The sequence below is a fragment of the Coregonus lavaretus genome (assembly GCF_964263955.1).
Source record: "Coregonus lavaretus genome assembly, contig: HAP1_SCAFFOLD_849, whole genome shotgun sequence".
NCBI classification, from domain to species: Eukaryota; Metazoa; Chordata; class Actinopteri; order Salmoniformes; family Salmonidae; genus Coregonus; species Coregonus lavaretus.
Window position 1 is genome coordinate 120001 of NW_028158489.1, and position 22051 is coordinate 142051.

At 43.0% G+C, this 22051-nt stretch overlaps 1 protein-coding gene across 1 annotated transcript in view; it reads left to right on the forward strand.

Moving 5' to 3' along the window:
* LOC311123922 (ankyrin repeat domain-containing protein 33B-like) overlaps positions 1-19890 on the forward strand; it is a gene marked incomplete at both ends in the record, with an annotated part of 23885 nt that extends 3995 nt beyond the window's left edge. The window contains 5 exons of the mRNA XM_084198138.1: positions 17762-17891; positions 18191-18331; positions 18572-18713; positions 19008-19206; positions 19339-19890. Of these exons, the coding sequence (XP_084054264.1) occupies positions 17762-17891; positions 18191-18331; positions 18572-18713; positions 19008-19206; positions 19339-19890 (1164 nt within the window). The remainder of the gene's footprint in view (positions 1-17761; positions 17892-18190; positions 18332-18571; positions 18714-19007; positions 19207-19338) is intronic.
* Between the last annotated feature and the right edge of the window lie 2161 nt (positions 19891-22051).

Below are 22051 nucleotides of genomic sequence, written 5' to 3' on the forward strand. Positions count from 1 at the left end.
TACCAAGGCCAGAGTGAGGCTCTCAGCAACAATCTGTTTAATATTTTTAAACGGTTTAAATATTAAAGGAACGAGTAACACATATAGAATTCTGTTGGCTATTGCTGTAGTTTAGAAGTTGTACAATTGAACATTGGAATCTGGTCAGTTGAAGACAAGGAACAATGAACAGGCCACATGGTACAGTAATATGGTACCATACAGGAACAGTACACAGTCAACATCCTGTCTAGGGGGTTAAAGGTCATCCTCTGGACTGGACACAACCCTGATGACAGAGATAACCTCTAAACCAGAGGAGGCTCTTCAGAAGAGGAAGGGGAGGACATCCTCAGTGAATTTCATAAAAACAAAAATAGTGAAACATTAAAAAAGTAATCATTTTTAGATAAAACTATACAAAATATATTCACGTCATCAAATAATTTATTAAAACACACTTTTTTGCAATGAAGGTCTATAGTACCCTCAACATTAGCACCATGGTGTAGCCAGAGGACCGCTAGCTTCTGTCCTCCTCTGGGTATATTGACACAAAACCTAGGAGGCTCATGGTTCTCACCCCCTTCCATAGACTTACACAGTAAGACAACTTCCGGAGGACGTCCTCCAACCTATCAGAGCTTTTGCAGCATGAACTGACATGTTGTCCACCCAATCAAAGGATCAGAGAATTAATCTAGTACTGAAAGCATAAGCTACAGCTAGCTAGCACTGCAGTGCATAAAATGTGGTGAGTACTTGGCTCAAAGAGAGAGAAAAACAATAGTTGAACAGTTTTCAACAAATTAATTTCTTCCAAACTTAAGGAGAAGCAGGAGAGAGCGAGAGAGATATTTGGTTGTACGTTTTTTAACTTTCACTTTCACTTAGCTAGCAAATGCAGCTAGCTAGTTTAGCCTACTCAAACAATGGCTCAAACAGAGAGGGATGCTATGTTAGCTAGCTGGCTATGGCTATCCAACGCTAGAACTCTTCCAAGTTAAGGTAAGCGTTTGGTTTTATGAATGTATTGCCACCGGGGCCCGCCGGTGTAACTGCTAAACCTTTCTGACTGTAGACTGTACTGCATGACTGTAGTGGGTTTACTAACACGTTAGGTCTAGTAGTTCTAGTTGACTATGACTTGACAACGATGTAGGCTGTGTGAAGCAGTTAGCGGTCATGATATGAAGGTTTGGCTTGGAAAGGTTTTTTCACCTGGTCACAGACAGCTGATGTGTTGTGCACTAAAGTCCACAAGCGAAGGGAAAAGGTGAAAGGAGTAGAACGTGCAGATAGTTGAATTATATATATATATAATATATATATATATATATATATATATATATACAGCGAGCAAAGTGATCATGCTGTTTTTATGTGGCTGCTATAAAAGTGAACTGTTTTCGTGTGATCAGGGGTGTATTCATTCCGCCGATTCCGTTGAAAAACTTTTCTTAAACAGAAGCAAATGGAACGAAACAGGGATAAACATACCTGAATTTGTCCGATAGAAGACCTAGTTTGCAACTGTTTAACTAATGATTACACCCTAGATCAGCTAGATGCAGGCAAGAGTGTGCAAGGCGGTATTGAATGTGTCACTGTCTGTCACCTTGATTACTCAAAATTCTCTCGACATGTGCACCTGCGTTGTAAACTTTCATTCATTGGCTAGGTTGTAGCAACCTCATGATGGGTACAGGGACAATTTGAGTGTCATGTAATAACCTAAACCTATCGATGTTACATTGAGCTGGGTGAATGGAATATGAATGACGACAGTCATCCAATATGCTGTAATAGAAATAAGGCCATGCTCATAGAAAACATAAATAATTCTCCCTCATCTTAAACGGCACCGACCGCCACTGCTCTAAACCCCTAGAGACTGACAGACTGACAGGAGGGACAATGGGACGTTTCTTAACAATCAACATAATACATTTTTTTAGAGGACAGGCTTCAAAGTTAAACACACTGTATGCCTTAAACACAAACACACCTCAGTGACCTGTGGATGTCTCAACACCGGGCTGTTTCTTGACAGAGTAGTGTGTGTGCGTGTGTATGTGTATGTGTTTGTGTGTGTCTGCAGTGGCAGTCCCTCTCTCCTTCTGTCTCGGTTTAGTCTCTCCTACGCTCTCTCTCTCTCTCTCTCTCTCTCTCTCTCTCTCTCTCTCTCTCTCTCTCTCTCTCTCTCTCTCTCTCTCTCTCTCTCTCTCTCTCTCTCTCTCTCTCTCTCTCTCTCTCTCTCTCTGTCTCTCTCTGTCTCTCTCTGTCTCTCTCTGTCTCTCTCTCTCTCTCTCTCTCTCTCTCTCTCTCTCTCTCTCTCTCACACACACACACACACACACACAGATGGATGGACACACAGCAGATCACTAGAATGAGGCCATCACATTCTCTGTCCCTACCCCATGTTACCTCACCTCTCTCACGCTCTCTCTCTCTCTCTCTCTCTCTCTCTCTGATAGGGCTAAGCTTTTCTATTTCTGGCTCTCTATATTCCCAGATTACTCCCTGGCACTGGGTCTCTCTCTCTCGCCAGCTCTCTGTGTGTGTGTGTGTATCAGCGTCTTGGGTGTGTGTGTGTGTATCAGCGTCTTGGGTGTGTGTGTGTGTGTGTGTGTGTGTGTGTGTGTACCTGTGGGGCTGAGAGCGGAGTAGTTTCACTCAGTGACCCTATTAACCTTAAGACCTCCACTTATAAATCACCTAAATACAGTACCAGTCAAAAGGTTGGACACACCTACTCATTCAAGGGTTTTTCTTTATTGACTGACCTTCATGTCTTAAAGTAATGATGGACTGTCGTTTCTCTTTGCTTATTTGAGCTGTTCTTGCCATAATATGGACTTGGTCTTTTACCAATTAGGGGTATCTTCTGTATACCAACCCTACCTTGTCACAACACAACTGATTGGCTCAAATGCATTAAGAAGGAAAGAAATTCCACAAATTAACTTTTAACAAGGCACACCTGTTAATTGAAATGTATTCCAGGTGACTACCTCATGAAGCTTGTTGAGAGAATGCCAAGAGTGTTCAAAGCTGTCATCAAGGCAAAGGGTGGCTACTTTGAAGAATCTCAAATATAAAATGTATTTTGATTTGTTTAACACTTTTTTGGTTACTACATGATTCCAAATTTCATAGTTTTGATGTCTTCACTATTATTCTACAATGTAGAAAATAGCAAAAATAAAGAAAAACCCTTGAATGAGTAGGTGTGTCCAAACTTTTGACTGGTAGTGTATCTAATGTGACTAGCCCTGATGCTCCTCCCTCGTTTCCCCTACCCCGCTACACAGCTTCTCCCTGCAGGCGTAGCACTGAGGTGCTAAAAGAGCTCCTTAAACTTGACTCAAAAAACCCCATCTGGGTCAGATGGTTTAGCTCCTTTCTTCTTTAAGGTTGCTGCCCCTATCACCGCAGAGCCTGTCTCTGACCTTTTTAACCTGTCTCTCCTCTCTGGTGAGGATCCCAGCGCTTGGAAGGCAGCCACAGTGCGTCCTTTATTTAAAGGGGGAGATCAAGCTGATCCTAACTGTTATAGGCCAATTTCTATCTTGTCCTGTTTATCAAAAGTGTTGGGAAAAACTGACTGGCTTTCTTGATGTCTATAGTATTCTCTCTGGTATGCAATCTGGTTTATGGATGTGTCACTGCATCCTTAAAGGTCCTAAATGATGTCACCACTGCCCTTGACTCTAAGCCATGATGTGCTGCTATTTTGTATTGACTTGGCCAAAGCTTTTAAAACGGTAGCCATTCCTAGTTGATCACCAAACATTTCTGTAAAAAACCCAACGATAAGCCTTGCGTTCCTATGGTTTTTATTCGTTTCACGCTGTTGACGGTAGGTGCACTTGATTCAGCAGCCCTATCGCCGGGAAGGCAAAGTGTTCCCATTTTGAACCATTTCATGTGTCTGAAGGTAGAACTCTGCCTACCCGCTAGGCCCAGAGAGCAATTCGAGTGCACCTATAAATCTACCGCTGGCCAATCAGATAGCTGAGATCACAGCGTCTGCACAGTTTCCTCGCGACATAGACTGTAAAAAGAAACCTTGAACCCACAAAACGTTTAAAACTATGGCTAGAGAGAGACTCAACGAATACATCAAAGAGCTGCTGTTTTTATGAGAAAGTTCATCTTTAAGTTGTTATTCAGCACTGTCAACACATTGTTCAACAGTTTTATAAGCCATAAAATGCGCGTTTCGATAAGCTTGCGTTGTTATTATTTGCGGCTTGTGTCTTTTTTTTATATCGTGGAATATTTTACTTTCTCTGGTCACAGGATTAGCAACATGAATTGGTGCATAGGCAGAAATAATGCAGTGCCACTTGAGTTTCGTCATCAGCTGGAAGACTGTGTCCCCTTTTCTCAGCGGAGAGAGAGAGGAGGGACGGTGAGTCGGGTGAGAGGCAGCTCCCGCCCTCCCCTCAGACTGACCAATCAGATGCAGGCCATAAGTCCGGTAAAATGTTAAAAAGCAAACTATTATGCTCACTCAGCTGTGCCTCACAAGTAATACAACAAATGATCTATTACCAGTGTGATCATATACCTAACATTTTGAAATATAATTTCCAAATGGACTATGAACAACATTGGCAGGGCAATTCAAGTGTATGCAGTGATAATGTACTGGGCCTATAGACTACTGCACAAACCTCACTGTTTTTAATAGGTTAATGTTGCATTGGCTTATGTTTTTTAAGTGATGTTTAAAAAAAAAAATATGAGCGGTAGATCTTGGCCCCAGTGTGATTACTACCTCTGAGGGTTCTCGCAGGGTTCCCGAACTGGTGGCATGCGGGCCGAATTTTGCCCGCGGGTGGTTTCATTTGCATGTTTTAGTCAAACATTAAATTTGTTTGGGCCCCACGACCATCCGCTCAAGACAAAATAGGCCCGTGGCTGAATCTAATTGATGATCCCTGGTTTAGAGCTTGAGGTAGTCACCTCATACAAGTACTTGGGAGTATGGCTAGACGGTACACTGTCCTTCTCTATGCACATATCAAAGCTGCAGGCTAAGGTTAAATCTAGACTTGGTTTCCTCTATCGTAATCGCTCCTCTTTCACCCCAGTTGCCAAACTAACCCTAATTCAGATGACCATCCTACCCATGCTAGATTAGAGACGTAATTTATAGATCGGCAGGTAAGGGTGCTCTCGAGCGACTAGATGTTCTTTACCATTCGGCCATCAGATTTGCCACCAATGCGCCTTATAGGGCACATTTCAGTGCACTCTATACTCCTCTGTAAACTGGCCATCTCTGTATACCCGGCACAAGACCCACTGGTTGATGCTTATTTATAAAACCCTCTTAGGCCTCACTCCCCCCTATTTGAGATACCTACTGCAGCCCTCATCCTCCACATACAACACCTGTTCTGCCAGTCACATTCTGTTAAAGGTCCCCAAAGCACACACATCTCTGGGTCACTCTGCGACTGGAACAAGCTGCAAAAAACACTCAAACTGGACAGTTTTATGTCCATCTCTACATTCAAAGACTCAGTCATGGACACTCTGACGGACACTTGTGGCTGCTTCGTGTGATGTATTGTTGTCTCTACCTTCTTGCCCTTTGTGCTGTTGTCTGTACCCAATAATGTTTCTACCATGTTTTGTGCTGCTACTATGTTGTGCTGCTACCATGTTGTGTTGCTACCATGTTGTTGTCATGTTGTGTTGCTACCATGCTGTGTTGTCATGTTGTGTTGCTACCATTCTGTGTTGTCATGTTGTGTTGCTACCATGATGTGTTGTCATGTTGTGTTACTACCATGTTGTTCTCATGTTGTGTTGCTACCATGCTGTGTTGTCATGTTGTGTTGCTACCATGCTGCGTTGTCATGTTGTGTTGCTACCATGCTATGTTGTCATGTTGTGCTGCTACCATGCTGTGTTGTCATGTTGCCACCATGCTGTGTTGTCATGTTGTGTTGCTACCATGCTGTGTTATGTTGTGTTGCTACCATGCTGTGTCATGTTGTGTTGCTACCATGTTGTTGTCATGTTGTGTTACTACCATGCTGTGTTGTCATGTTGTGTTGCTACCATGCTGTGTTGTCATATTGTGTTGCTACCATGCTGTGTTGTCATGTTGTGTTGCTACCATGCTGTGTTGTCATGTTGTGTTGCTACCATGCTGTGTTGTCATGTTGTGTTGCTACCGTGTTGTCATGTTGTGCTGCTACCATGATGTGTTGTCATGTTGTGTTGCTACCGTGTTGTCATGTTGTGCTGCTACCGTGTTGTCATGTTGTGTTACTACCATGCTGTGTTGTCATGTTGTGTTGCTACCATGCTGTGTTGTCATATTGTGTTGCTACCATGCTGTGTTGTCATGTTGTGTTGCTACCATGCTGTGTTGTCATGTTGTGTTGCTACCATGCTGTGTTGTCATGTTGTGTTGCTACCGTGTTGTCATGTTGTGTTGCTACCATGCTGTGTTGTCATGTTGTGTTGCTACCATGCTGTGTTGTCATGTTGTGTTGCTACTATGTTGTGTTGTTGTGTTGCTACCATGCTGTGTTGTCATGTTGTGTTGCTACCATGTTGTGTTGTCATGTTGTGTTGCTACCATGTTGTGTTGTCATGTGTTGCTGCCACGGTCTCTCTTTTTGTAGTGTTGTGGTGTCTCTCTAGTCGTGATTTGTGTTTTGTAATTATAATTTTTTTAAATCCCGTGTTCTGGCATTTTGGCCACCTGTAATTTTTTGTTCTAGGAAATGTATGATTAGACATGTTGTTTTACCACCTGCTCATCAAATAGATGTTATCTGTCTCAAAAACAGCAAACATTTGTAACTTGTATAACAATTGAGGGTAAAACAGGGAATAAACTAAATGTTTCCACAACAGGGTTGGGATAAGGGCGTTGCTCCAGGCAAAACAGTATGAACACGAGACTGCTGTCTTTTAATCAACGCATATCTTCAAAATTAGCCGATTTAGATCTTGAATTTGTTCTGTGGATGAAGGATTTGCACTGTTGCTAACAAATAAAGCCAAATCTTACAACATTTAAAACATGATCCAACAACCTTGGATATGGAAACCTGTGACACATGCACTTTATAGAATAATGTCATCCACACTAAAGACACACCTCTTCACACAGGCTTACCCAGATTCTCTGTTGCCTTAGCTTTCCATCCTCTGTCTAGTTCACTTCCCTGGTTAGTCTGTCATCATGTTTAGTGTTCTCCCTGGTTAGTCTGTCATCATGTTTAGTGTTCTCCATGGTTCGTCTGTCATCATGTTTAGTGTTCTCCATGGTCAGTCTGTCATCATGTTTAGTGTTCTCCCTGGTTAGTCTGTCATCATGTTTAGTGTTCTCCCTGGTTAGTCTGTCATCATGTTTAGTGTTCTCCATGGTTAGTCTGTCATCATGTTTAGTGTTCTCCATGGTTAGTCTGTCATCATGTTTAGTGTTCTCCATGGTTAGTCTGTCATCATGTTTAGTGTTCTCCATGGTTAGTCTGTCATCATGTTTAGCGTTCTCCATGGTTAGTCTGTCATCATGTTTAGTGTTCTCCCTGGTTAGTCTGTCATCATGTTTAGTGTTCTCCATGGTTAGTCTGTCATCATGTTTAGTGTTCTCCTTGGTTAGTCTGTCATCATGTTTAGTGTTCTCCATGGTTAGTCTGTCATCATGTTTAGTGTTCTCCATGGTTAGTCTGTCATCATGTTTAGTGTTCTCCATGGTTAGTCTGTCATCATGTTTAGTGTTCTCCATGGTTAGTCTGTCATCATGTTTAATGTTCTCCATGGTTAGTCTGTCATCATGTTTAGTGTTCTCCATGGTTAGTCTGTCATCATGTTTAGTGTTCTCCATGGTTAGTCTGTCATCATGTTTAGTGTTCTCCATGGTTAGTCTGTCATCATGTTTAGTGTTCTCACTGGTTAGTCTGTCATCATGTTTAGTGTTCTCCATGGTTAGTCTGTCATCATGTTTAGTGTTCTCACTGGTTAGTCTGTCATCATGTTTAGTGTTCTCCATGGTTAGTCTGTCATCATGTTTAGTGTTCTCCATAGTTAGTCTGTCATCATGTTTAGTGTTCTCCATGGTTAGTCTGTCATCATGTTTAGTGTTCTCACTGGTTAGTCTGTCATCATGTTTAGTGTTCTCACTGGTTAGTCTGTCATCATGTTTAGTGTTCTCACTGGTTAGTCTGTCATCATGTTTAGTGTTCTCCATGGTTAGTCTGTCATCATGTTTAGTGTTCTCCATGGTTAGTCTGTCATCATGTTTAGTGTTCTCCATGGTTAGTCTGTCATCATGTTTAGTGTTCTCCATGGTTAGTCTGTCATCATGTTTAGTGTTCTCCATGGTTCGTCTGTCATCATGTTTAGTGTTCTCCATGGTCAGTCTGTCATCATGTTTAGTGTTCTCCCTGGTTAGTCTGTCATCATGTTTAGTGTTCTCCCTGGTTAGTCTGTCATCATGTTTAGTGTTCTCCATGGTTAGTCTGTCATCATGTTTAGTGTTCTCCATGGTTAGTCTGTCATCATGTTTAGTGTTCTCCATGGTTAGTCTGTCATCATGTTTAGTGTTCTCCATGGTTAGTCTGTCATCATGTTTAGTGTTCTCACTGGTTAGTCTGTCATCATGTTTAGTGTTCTCCATGGTTAGTCTGTCATCATGTTTAGTGTTCTCACTGGTTAGTCTGTCATCATGTTTAGTGTTCTCCATGGTTAGTATGTCATCATGTTTAGTGTTCTCCATGGTTAGTCTGTCATCATGTTTAGGGTTCTCCATGGTTAGTCTGTCATCATGTTTAGTGTTCTCCATGGTTAGTCTGTCATCATGTTTAGTGTTCTCCATGGTTAGTCTGTCATCATGTTTAGGGTTCTCCATGGTTAGTCTGTCATCATGTTTAGTGTTCTCCATGGTTAGTCTGTCATCATGTTTAGTGTTCTCCATGGCTAGTCTGTCATCATGTTTAGTGTTCTCCCTGGTTAGTCTGTCATCATGTTTAGTGTTCTCCATGGTTAGTCTGTCATCATGTTTAGTGTTCTCCATGGTTAGTCTGTCATCATGTTTAGTGTTCTCCATGGTTAGTCTGTCATCATGTTTAGTGTTCTCCATGGTTAGTCTGTCATCATGTTTAGTGTTCTCCATGGTTAGTCTGTCATCATGTTTAGTGTTCTCCATGGTTAGTCTGTCATCATGTTTAGTGTTCTCCATGGTTAGTCTGTCATCATGTTTAGTGTTCTCCATGGTTAGTCTGTCATCATGTTTAGTGTTCTCACTGGTTAGTCTGTCATCATGTTTAGTGTTCTCCATGGTTAGTCTGTCATCATGTTTAGTGTTCTCCATGGTTAGTCTGTCATCATGTTTAGTGTTCTCCATGGTTAGTCTGTCATCATGTTTAGTGTTCTCCATGGTTAGTCTGTCATCATGTTTAGTGTTCTCCATGGTTAGTCTGTCATCATGTTTAGTGTTCTCCATGGTTAGTCTGTCATCATGTTTAGTGTTCTCACTGGTTAGTCTGTCATCATGTTTAGTGTTCTCCATGGTTAGTCTGTCATCATGTTTAGTGTTCTCACTGGTTAGTCTGTCATCATGTTTAGTGTTCTCCATGGTCAGTCTGTCATCATGTTTAGTGTTCTCCATGGTTAGTCTGTCATCATGTTTAGTGTTCTCCCTGGTTAGTCTGTCATCATGTTTAGTGTTCTCCATGGTTAGTCTGTCATCATGTTTAGTGTTCTCCATGGTTAGTCTGTCATCATGTTTAGTGTTCTCCATGGTTAGTCTGTCATCATGTTTAGTGTTCTCCATGGTTAGTCTGTCATCATGTTTAGTGTTCTCCATGGTTAGTCTCTCATCATGTTTAGTGTTCTCCATGGTTAGTCTGTCATCATGTTTAGTGTTCTCCCTGGTTAGTCTGTCATCATGTTTAGTGTTCTCCATGGTTAGTCTGTCATCATGTTTAGTGTTCTCCATGGTTAGTCTGTCATCATGTTTAGTGTTCTCCATGGTTAGTCTGTCATCATGTTTAGTGTTCTCCATGGTTAGTCTGTCATCATGTTTAGTGTTCTCCATGGTTAGTCTGTCATCATGTTTAGTGTTCTCCATGGTCAGTCTGTCATCATGTTTAGTGTTCTCCCTGGTCAGTCTGTCATCATGTTTAGTATTCTCCATGGTCAGTCTGTCATCATGTTTAGTATTCTCCATGGTTAGTCTGTCATCATGTTTAGTGTTCTCCATGGTTAGTCTGTCATCATGTTTAGTGTTCTCCATGGTTAGTCTGTCATCACGTTTAGTGTTCTCCATGGTTAGTCTGTCATCACGTTTAGTGTTCTCCATGGTTAGTCTGTCATCATGTTTAGTGTTCTCCATGGTTAGTCTGTCATCACGTTTAGTGTTCTCCATGGTTAGTCTGTCATCATGTTTAGTGTTCTCCCTGGTTAGTCTGTCATCATGTTTAGTGTTCTCCATGGTTAGTCTGTCATCATGTTTAGTGTACTCCCTGGTTAGTCTGTCATCATGTTTAGTGTTCTCCATGGTTAGTCTGTCATCATGTTTAGTGTTCTCCCTGGTTAGTCTGTCATCATGTTTAGTGTTCTCCATGGTTAGTCTGTCATCATGTTTAGTGTTCTCCATGGTTAGTCTGTCATCATGTTTAGTGTTATCCATGGTTAGTCTGTCATCATGTTTAGTGTTCTCCATGGTTAGTCTGTCATCATGTTTAGTGTTCTCCCTGGTTAGTCTGTCATCATGTTTAGTGTTCTCCATGGTTAGTCTGTCATCATGTTTAGTGTTCTCCATGGTTAGTCTGTCATCATGTTTAGTGTTATCCATGGTTAGTCTGTCATCATGTTTAGTGTTCTCCATGGTTAGTCTGTCATCATGTTTAGTGTTCTCCCTGGTTAGTCTGTCATCATGTTTAGTGTTCTCCCTGGTTAGTCTGTCATCATGTTTAGTGTTATCCATGGTTAGTCTGTCATCATGTTTAGTGTTCTCCATGGTTAGTCTGTCATCATGTTTAGTGTTATCCATGGTTAGTCTGTCATCATGTTTAGTGTTCTCCATGGTTAGTCTGTCATCATGTTTAGTGTTCTCCATGGTTAGTCTGTCATCATGTTTAGTGTTCTCCATGGTTAGTCTGTCATCATGTTTAGTGTTCTCCATGGTTAGTCTGTCATCATGTTTAGTGTTCTCCATGGTTAGTCTGTCATCATGTTTATTGTTCTCCATGGTTAGTCTGTCATCATGTTTAGTGTTCTCCATGGTTAGTCTGTCATCATGTTTAGTGTTCTCCATGGTTAGTCTGTCATCATGTTTAGTGTTCTCCCTGGTTAGTCTGTCATTATGTTTAGTGTTCTCCATGGTTAGTCTGTCATCATGTTTAGTGTTCTCCCTGGTTAGTCTGTCATCATGTTTAGTGTTCTCCCTGGTTAGTCTGTCATCATGTTTAGTGTTCTCCCTGGTTAGTCTGTCATCATGTTTAGTGTTCTCCATGGTTAGTCTGTCATCATGTTTAGTGTTCTCCATGGTTAGTCTGTCATCATGTTTAGTGTTCTCCATGGTTAGTCTGTCATCATATTTAGTGTTCTCCCTGGTCAGTCTGTCATCATGTTTAGTGTTCTCCATGGTCAGTCTGTCATCATGTTTAGTGTTCTCCCTGGTTAGTCTGTCATCATGTTTAGTGTTCTCCATGGTTAGTCTGTCATCATGTTTAGTGTTCTCCCTGGTTAGTCTGTCATCATGTTTAGTGTTCTCCATGGTTAGTCTGTCGTCATGTTTAGTGTTCTCCATGGTTAGTCTGTCATCATGTTTAGTGTTCTCCATGGTTAGTCTGTCATCATGTTTAGTGTTCTCCATGGTCAGTCTGTCATCATGTTTAGTGTTCTCCCTGGTTAGTCTGTCATCATGTTTAGTGTTCTCCATGGTTAGTCTGTCATCATGTTTAGTGTTCTCCATTGTTAGTCTGTCATCATGTTTAGTGTTCTCCATGGTTAGTCTGTCATCATGTTTAGTGTTCTCCATGGTTAGTCTGTCATCATGTTTAGTGTTCTCCATGGTTAGTCTGTCATCATGTTTAGTGTTCTCCATGGTTAGTCTGTCATCATGTTTAGTGTTCTCCATGGTTAGTCTGTCATCATGTTTAGTGTTCTGTTATATACTTACTTATTTTAATGTGTGATTTTATAGCTTTTAAACCTGCTGATTATCTTGTATGTTAAGTGACTTTGGGTGTCTTGAAAAGCACTTAAAATAAAATGTATTATTATTATGAATCTATTTATAACAGTTTTAAGTGCATTTAAAAAATAAAAAACATTCAGATCCTTTTGAAGCCGCTACACAGTTATGCAGAACATAGTGCGAGAGCTGGGGGCAACTTCAATCCACTACAGAACAGATTAGGATTTGGGAAGGACACACAAATTAATCTGCTTTAAGAACAAGCCTGCACCTGTGCCTTACATTTAAAACATAAAAACTTCAGCTATCTGTATGGCCAGGTACTGTATGTGCAAAGGCAATATTTCACACACACAGCCATCGTCTCACGTAGAACTTAGACACCAGTGAACAATTTCACTGCTCTCTTATGCCATGAATTCCTGATTATACGCCACACAAATCACTTAAATCAGCCACACACACAAACACACAGTGGTTCCCTGGAAGTACCTCTCAGGCTGATTGGTTCAGGGTTGAGCCATGTCTGGCGTTATTTTTAGCCTCAGCACTCTATAGGCTTGTCTCATACCCTCCCTCCCTCCCTCCCTCCCTCCCTCCCTCCCTCCCTCCCTCCCTCCCTCCCTCCCTCCCTCCCTCCCTCCCTCCCTCCCTCCCTCCCTCCCTCCCTCCCTCCCTCCCTCCCTCCACACACACACACACACACACACACACACACACACACACACACACACACACACACACACACACACACACACACACACACACACACACACACACACACACACACACACACACACACACACACACACACACACACACACACACACACACACACACACACACACACACACACACACACACACACACACACACACACACACACACACACACACACACACACACACACGTACATACATACATACATACATGCAAACGCTTGACCTGTTGTTTAAACCATCACCTCTCATTAATCTTGATTGCAAGTTAATACAGGCTAAAGCACGCTCCATCTCAGTCAGGATTATAAGTGTTAGGCAGGCCCTCGGGACCTGCACTCCTTCTGGTTTTCTTTTAAGACTAAGATTAAGAGGAGACTTTATTCGTAAATTATAAACAGTTACCAACCAAAATGTGACTACTGCTTTATCCCAACCGCCGAAAGACGCACCTAGATATAGAGGTTGGAGCAGGGGACTGTTACATACATATAGAGGTTGGAGCAGGGGACTGTTACATACATATAGAGGTTGGAGCAGGGGACTGTTACATACATATAGAGGTTGGAGCAGGGGACTGTTACATACATATAGAGGTTGGAGCAGGGGACTGTTACATACATATAGAGGTTGGAGCAGGGGACTGTTACATACATATAGAGGTTGGAGCAGGGGACTGTTACATACATATAGAGGTTGGAGCAGGGGACTGTTACATACATATAGAGGTTGGAGCAGGGGACTGTTACATACATATAGAGGTTGGAGCAGGGGACTGTTACATACATATAGAGGTTGGAGCAGGGGACTGTTACATACATATAGAGGTTGGAGCAGGGGACTGTTACATACATATAGAGGTTGGAGCAGGGGACTGTTACATACATATAGAGGTTGGAGCAGGGGACTGTTACATACATATAGAGGCTGGAGCAGGGGACTGTTACATACATATAGAGGTTGGAGCAGGGGACTGTTACATACATATAGAGGTTGGAGCAGGGGACTGTTACATACATATAGAGGTTGGAGCAGGGGACTGTTACATACATATAGAGGTTAGAGCAGGGGACTGTTACATACATATAGAGGTTGGAGCAGGGGACTGTTACATACATATAGAGGTTGGAGCAGGGGACTGTTACATACATATAGAGGTTGGAGCAGGGGACTGTTACATACATATAGAGGTTGGAGCAGGGGACTGTTACATACATATAGAGGTTGGAGCAGGGGACTGTTACATACATATAGAGGTTGGAGCAGGGGACTGTTACATACATATAGAGGCTGGAGCAGGGGACTGTTACATACATATAGAGGTTGGAGCAGGGGACTGTTACATACATATAGAGGTTGGAGCTGGGGACTGTTACATACATATAGAGGTTGGAGCAGGGGACTGTTACATACATATAGAGGTTGGAGCAGGGGACTGTTACATACATATAGAGGTTGGAGCAGGGGACTGTTACATACATATAGAGGTTGGAGCAGGGGACTGTTACATACATATAGAGGTTGGAGCAGGGGACTGTTACATACATATAGAGGTTGGAGCAGGGGACTGTTACATACATATAGAGGTTGGAGCAGGGGACTGTTACATACATATAGAGGTTGGAGCAGGGGACTGTTACATACAGTGGGGAAAAAAGTATTTAGTCAGCCACCAATTGTGCAAGTTCTCCCACTTAAAAAGATGAGAGAGGCCTGTAATTTTCATCATAGGTACACGTCAACTATGACAGACAAATTGAGGAAAAAAAATCCAGAAAATCACATTGTAGGATTTTTTATGAATTTATTTGCAAATTATGGTGGAAAATAAGTATTTGGTCACCTACAAACAAGCAAGATTTCTGGCTCTCACAGACCTGTAACTTCTTCTTTAAGAGGCTCCTCTGTCCTCCACTCGTTACCTGTATTAATGGCACCTGTTTGAACTTGTTATCAGTATAAAAGACACCTGTCCATAACCTCAAACAGTCACACTCCAAACTCCACTATGGCCAAGACCAAAGAGCTGTCAAAGGACACCAGAAACAAAATTGTAGACCTGCACCAGGCTGGGAAGACTGAATCTGCAATAGGTAAGCAGCTTGGTTTGAAGAAATCAACTGTGGGAGCAATTATTAGGAAATGGAAGACATACAAGACCACTGATAATCTCCCTCGATCTGGGGCTCCACGCAAGATCTCACCCAGTGGGTTCAAAATGATCACAAGAACGGTGAGCAAAAATCCCAGAACCACACGGGGGGACCTAGTGAATGACCTGCAGAGAGCTGGGACCAAAGTAACAAAGCCTACCATCAGTAACACACTACGCCGCCAGGGACTCAAATGCTGCAGTGCCAGACGTGTCCCCCTGCTTAAGCCAGTACATGTCCAGGCCCGTCTGAAGTTTGCTAGAGTGCATTTGGATGATCCAGAAGAGGATTGGGAGAATGTCATATGGTCAGATGGAACCAAAATAGAACTTTTTGGTAAAAACTCAACTCGTCGTGTTTGGAGGACAAAGAATGCTGAGTTGCATCCAAAGAACACCATACCTACTGTGAAGCATGGGGGTGGAAACATCATGCTTTGGGGCTGTTTTTCTGCAAAGGGACCAGGACGACTGATCCGTGTAAAGGAAAGAATGAATGGGGCCATGTATCGTGAGATTTTGAGTGAAAACCTCCTTCCATCAGCAAGGGCATTGAAGATGAAACATGGCTGGGTCTTTCAGCATGACAATGATCTCAAACACACCGCCCGGGCAACGAAGGAGTGGCTTCGTAAGAAGCATTTCAAGGTCCTGGAGTGGCCTAGCCAGTCTCCAGATCTCAACCCCATAGAAAATCTTTGGAGGGAGTTGAAAGTCTGTGTTGCCCAGCGACAGCCCCAAAACATCACTGCTCTACAGGAGATCTGCATGGAGGAAAGGGCCAAAATACCAGCAACAGTGTGTGAAAACCTTGTGAAGACTTACAGAAAACGTTTGACCTGTGTCATTGCCAACAAAGGGTATATAACAAAGTATTGAGAAACTTTTGTTATTGACCAAATACTTATTTTCCACCATAATTTGCAAATAAATTCATTAAAAATCCTACAATGTGATTTTCTGGATTTTCTTTTCTCATTTTGTCTGTCATAGTTGACGTGTACCTATGATGAAAATTACAGGCCTCTCTCACCTTTTTAAGTGGGAGAACTTGCACAATTGGTGGCTGACTAAATACTTTTTTTCCCCACTGTACATATAGAGGTTGGAGCAGGGGACTGTTACATACATATAGAGGTTGGAGCAGGGGACTCTTACATACATATAGAGGTTGGAGCAGGGGACTGTTACATACATATAGAGGCTGGAGCAGGGGACTGTTACATACATATAGAGGTTGGAGCAGGGGACTGTTACATACATATAGAGGTTGGAGCAGGGGACTGTTACATACATATAGAGGTTAGAGCAGGGGACTGTTACATACATATAGAGGTTGGAGCAGGGGACTGTTACATACATATAGAGGTTGGAGCAGGGGACTGTTACATACATATAGAGGTTGGAGCAGGGGACTGTTACATACATATAGAGGTTGGAGCAGGGACTGTTACATACATATAGAGGTTGGAGCAGGGGACTGTTACATACATATAGAGGTTGGAGCAGGGGACTGTTACATACATATAGAGGTTGGAGCAGGGGACTGTTACATACATACAGAGGTTGGAGCAGGGGACTGTTACATACATATAGAGGTTGGAGCAGGGGACTGTTACATACATATAGAGGTTGGAGCTGGGGACTGTTACATACATATAGAGGTTGGAGCTGGGGACTGTTACATACATATAAAGTTTGGAGCAGGAGACTGTTACATACATATAGAGGTTGGAGCAGAGGACTGCCACACTGGGTGCCCATAAAGCAGTTGGTGTGGGGGGTTAAGTCCCTTGCTCAAGGGCACAATGGCAGTCGATGGCATCTAGGATTTGACACCAGCAGCCAGCTCACTTCCCAACAGATTATTTCCACAGTCAGACCCAGGATTCAAACTGACAACCCTCCAGTTGCCAGCTCACTTCCCAACAGATTATTTCCACAGTCAGACCCAGGATTCAAACTGACAACCCTCCGGTTGCTGGCTCGCCTCTCTAACCGCTAGGCTACCTGCTGCCCTTCTGCTGTCCTTTACCCCTCTCCTTTGTTCCCAATACCTCTTCTATCCTTTCTCTTTCTCCATCTCCTCTCCTCTCCTTTGTCTCTCTCCACTCATCTTTTAACAGCAAACAAAACTGATTTAATGTTGACTGTATGATATTGGTTTTGGACCGTACATACAGGCCTCCCGTTGTTGTCTAACCTCATTGACACTGGCTTGGATCTCATATGATGTTTCCCCAGTTAAGCATCAGAACAGAACTTCTCATGCAGCCATCTTCATACATCTCCTAGTACTGTCAACTAGATGGGTCTATTCAGGAACCACCTTTTACATGCAGGCAGGCATGGAGGCACACAAACGCCTGAAAGCATGTACGCACGCGCGCACACACACACACACACACACACACACAGGCCTTCCCGGAACAGGAGTAACCACCCCAGTGCTACAGGGTGGGAGGGAGAATCAGAGCTGTAGAAGACAGAACAGTAAAACACTTGTGACCGTCCGTGTCTGAGGTAGCCTTTTAAACAGTCTCTCTCTCTCTCTCTCTCTCTCTCTCTCTCTCTCTCTCTCTCTCTCTCTCTCTCTCTCTCTCTCTCTCTCTCTCTCTCTCTCTCTCTCTCTCTCTCTCTCTCTCTCTCTCTCTCTCTCTCTCTCTCTCTCTCTCTCTCTCTCTCTCTCTCTCTCTCTCTCTCTCTCTCTCTCTCTCTCTCTCTCAGACGGGGTTGATGGTAGCGTGTTACCAGGGTTATGTTGACGTTGTCATAGCGTTGGCTCAGTGTTGTCACCTGGATGTCAACTGGCAGGACACGGAGGGGAATACCGCCCTCATCACAGCTGCACAGGCAGGTAGGACACACACAAACCCACAGATATACACACACACGCATGCACACACACAGACACTGCCATTTCAAAAAGGTTCACAAGGCTCTCTCTCTCTCTTTCTCTTCTCTCTCTCTCTCTCTCTCTCTCTCTCCCCCCCCTCCCTCTCTCCCCCCCCCCCCTCTCTCCCCCCCTCCTCTCTCTCCCCCCCCTCCCTCTCCCCCCCCCCCTCTCTCTTCCCCCTCCCTCCCTCCCCCCCCCTCCCCCCTCTCTCCCTCCCTCCCCCTCTCCACCCCCCCTCTCTCCCCCCACCCTCCCTCCAGGTCACATAATGATCAGTAACTACCTGTTGAACTACTTCCCTGGTCTGGACATAGAGAGGAGGAACTGCCATGGTTTCACTGCTCTGATGAAGGCTGCTATGCAGGGCAGGGTGGAGTGTGTACGAGCCCTGATGCTAGCAGGTAATTACACAGATGGACAAACAAATTAACTTTAACATATATTTGATCATTTATATTTCAATAATATTTAACTTCAAACAGTAACTTAAAGCAGAAATGACATCTACCAGTAGGGTGCAATGTGACATCTGAAGGATGTCGTCATACATTTTTCTCCTTTCCTCTCTATCCTCCTCTCTCCTCCCTCTCCTCTCTCCCCTCCTCTCTCCTCCATCTCCTCCTCTCTGTCTCCTCTATAAGGAGCTGACATGGAGGCGAGGGACTTTGGTCGTCAGCTGACCTCCAGAGAGTGGGCGTTTTTCACAGGACGCTACGACACCGCCTGGGCCATGACACGCCTCCACTCCAGACCCTGTCCTTATCAACTGTGTGACGCATACAGGTGGACTAAACTTGATGATGATGATGATGATGGTGATGATGATGATGGTGGTGATGATGAAAACGACTCTAATTATCATTATACGATGTCATCGATATAATTTCATATTGTTATTCTTCTAATCGTATTATTTCCTAATCTGATATAATTGTTCCAGTCCAGAGTGGTCCCAGCTGGTGTCTCTAATAGCTAAGGCCCAGAGCCCTGAGGCTGTGGTAGCTAGACATACTTCATACAGTACTACTACTATTACTAGCTAAATCATTATATTCATGTAATTGTATTGTATTCCAGTTCAGAGTGGCCCCAGCTGGCTTCTTTAGTATCTAAGGCCCGGGAGCCTCGAGGCTGTATGCAGTATATATCAGACACAATACGGAATGCTCTGACATTCGCTAACATCACAGAGCCTGACGACGAAGGAGTCTTAGATCACCTAGTCACCGTGACAACAGCTCTGGGGAGCCCCTTCGTGGCGATGGCTTGTTCCACGGTGAGTTAGAAACATTCCTCTCACTTCTACTGTATTTAACCTCTTTCTCTCTCATTCTCTCTCTCTGTCTTTATGTTCTCATTGCTCACCCCCACTCCCTCTTATATATACCTGTTTGTACTTGCTCTTCAGGTGTGTCCGGCAAGCCCGCCCTGCGTGGGTAAACGTCGCTACTCCGTCCCAGAGATCCTCCGACGCCAACGGGCCAAAGAACTGAAAACCCAGAACCCTGAGAGGCTCGACAACCACCGCAAACTCTTCCAGAACTCACGGGTCACTCTGGTGCCCAAACCTCCAAAGGGCCGGCGGTCCAGCCTGCCGCAGCAGAACAAAAACCCCACCACGGCTAACCCTACCCTGGGTACGGTGTCTGGGGCTGGGGCCTCTTCCTCCATGGCCCTGCGGAAGACTAGCCTGCTGCCCCTGGGTATGGTGAGGCGTAGCAGTGTGCGGCCGGGGCTGTCCATTCCCAAGGTGAGAATCTCTAAGGCCCCAACGCCAACCTATGAACCTGAGAGGGTCCACAGGAAGAGCAGCTTTAAAGACGGAGGGGGCAACTTCCTGCAGCTCCCCAAGTGGAGGTATAAAGAACTGAAGGAGGAGAGGAAGAGAGCGGAGGAGGCAGAGAGGAGGAGGGTGGAGGTGGCCACGAAACGGCACCTGGCTGCCAGGAAGAGGAAGTGATGTCACTCCACCCTGTCCTCCACTGTTGCCTAGGTAGCAGTTCAGAGGGGGTTTGATACTTGAAATGTTTGATGTCTTATTTTCCTATTTATTAGCTTTTGGGGGGAGTAAGTCACAGTGCTTTATTTTGTAATGCATTTTATTTATAAAATCTGCAGTATTTTTATAGTGTGATTTCTGTATTACCTGGCACTCACCCAGGTTACAAACCCATATGACCTGACTGTGGACAGATCATGTCTCACTAATATATCTTACACATCACAAATTGAAACGTTATTGCCTAAAATGACGACACTATACGCTATAAAGGGTTAAAATATTGTGGATCCTATAAAACCATTGAGTAAGCCTACCAGCAAGTCAAACTGACTTATCGTCAGAGATACACATATGATAAGCTTTATTTTGTAACCAAAGGCATTTGACTGAACAATATGTTTATTTTTAGATAGGCACTGTGCTTTGATATGTTGAAATGGCGGCTACTTTATATTGGCTTTTTGAAAGCTTTTTTAATTCTGTGAATGTATTTTGCATATAGATTGTACCTCATCAGGTATTTTTTATTATGAGTATACTATACATAAACTTTTAATTTTCTACTAAAGTAGGCATATTTTGAGAATGTGAATGAAAAAAAGTCTTAGAGCAATATTATCTATCATGTGGGGGAAAACTGGAACTATATCCTGAAACGTTTACATGTTATGAATGAGATCAAAGTATTGCTACACTGACCTCAGATCAGCATCAATGAGCACCTTCATCGTGTGCTTATTACAAACACTTATGTGTATTCTTGGTTGAGAAATTGAATAGAATATAATCGATGAAAATAATAGCCAGGAGGTAGGAACACAAATAGCAACTGGAAAGCCTTGATATAATATAATATAATATTATTATGGTAGGAATTGAAGAGAAGACAATTTCACAGTGAGAACCCCAAAGACAATACAGGCTTTAAGTGCCATCTTTAAACGTGTCTAATAGCCATGGTGATAAGTTGCTATGGAGTTACCGGGGGGGCAGTGGTTGGGCCAAAAATATTTTATGTAAATAAATGGAGCAAGCTAGGCAGCAGGAGTGTAAAACTAAAATGCTGCCTCAAGGGAGGTATTCTGAAACGGAACATTTGGAAATGCATATTTCGACTCGCCCCCAGACATATCACAAACACTCCAGGTCAATTCTGTGTCTGCCCAAGTGTGCACTGGTTCGCTGCCCCTCATGGATTTAAAAGGAATGGACTGAATATGGATGAAACTCTCTAAACTCTCTGCTTATACGAGTAATTAAAAAAAATATATATTTATTGAACAAGTGTACACTTCTCTCAGGAAGCCACACTGTTGTACGAATTCACAAAACGGATTCACATGGTTTGTATGTATGTTTGTTTGAGTGGTAATGGAACCAGAAGGGGACCAGCAATATCCAGGTCATGTATTCTACAATGTTCTTGTTTATGGTGAATAAAAACACAACTGGATTGCAATGCGCTCTACTGTTTGTGTCTGTGAGGGTGAGTGACTCTTTCTGAAACGTAAAAAATGTATCACATAGTTTCCTGATAAGTACCAGGTGCATAGTTTCCTGATAAGTACCAGGTGCATAGTTTCCTGATAAGTACCAGGTGCATAGTTTCCCGATAAGTACCAGGTGCATAGTTTCCCGATAAGTACCAGGTGCATAGTTTCCCGATAAGTACCAGGTGCATAGTTTCCTGATAAGTACCAGGTGCATAGTTTCCCGATAAGTACCAGGTGCATAGTTTCCCGATAAGTACCAGGTGCATAGTTTCCCGATAACTATCAGGTGCATAGTTTACTGATAAGTACCAGGTGCATAGTTTCCCGATAAGTACCAGGTGCATAGCTTACTGATAAGTACCAGCTGCAAAGTTTCCTGATGCAGGCCTTCAGAAAGTGTTCACACCATTTTACTTTTTCCACATTTTGTTGCGTTACAGCGTGAATTTAAAATAGATTAAATTGAGATTTTGTGTCACTGGCCTACACACAATACCCCATTATGTCCAAGTGGAATGATTGTTTTTTGATATATTTTTAAAATTATTTAAAAATGAAAAGCTGAAATGTCTTGAGTCAATAAGTATTCAACCCCTTTGTTATGGCAAGCATAAATAAGTTCAAGA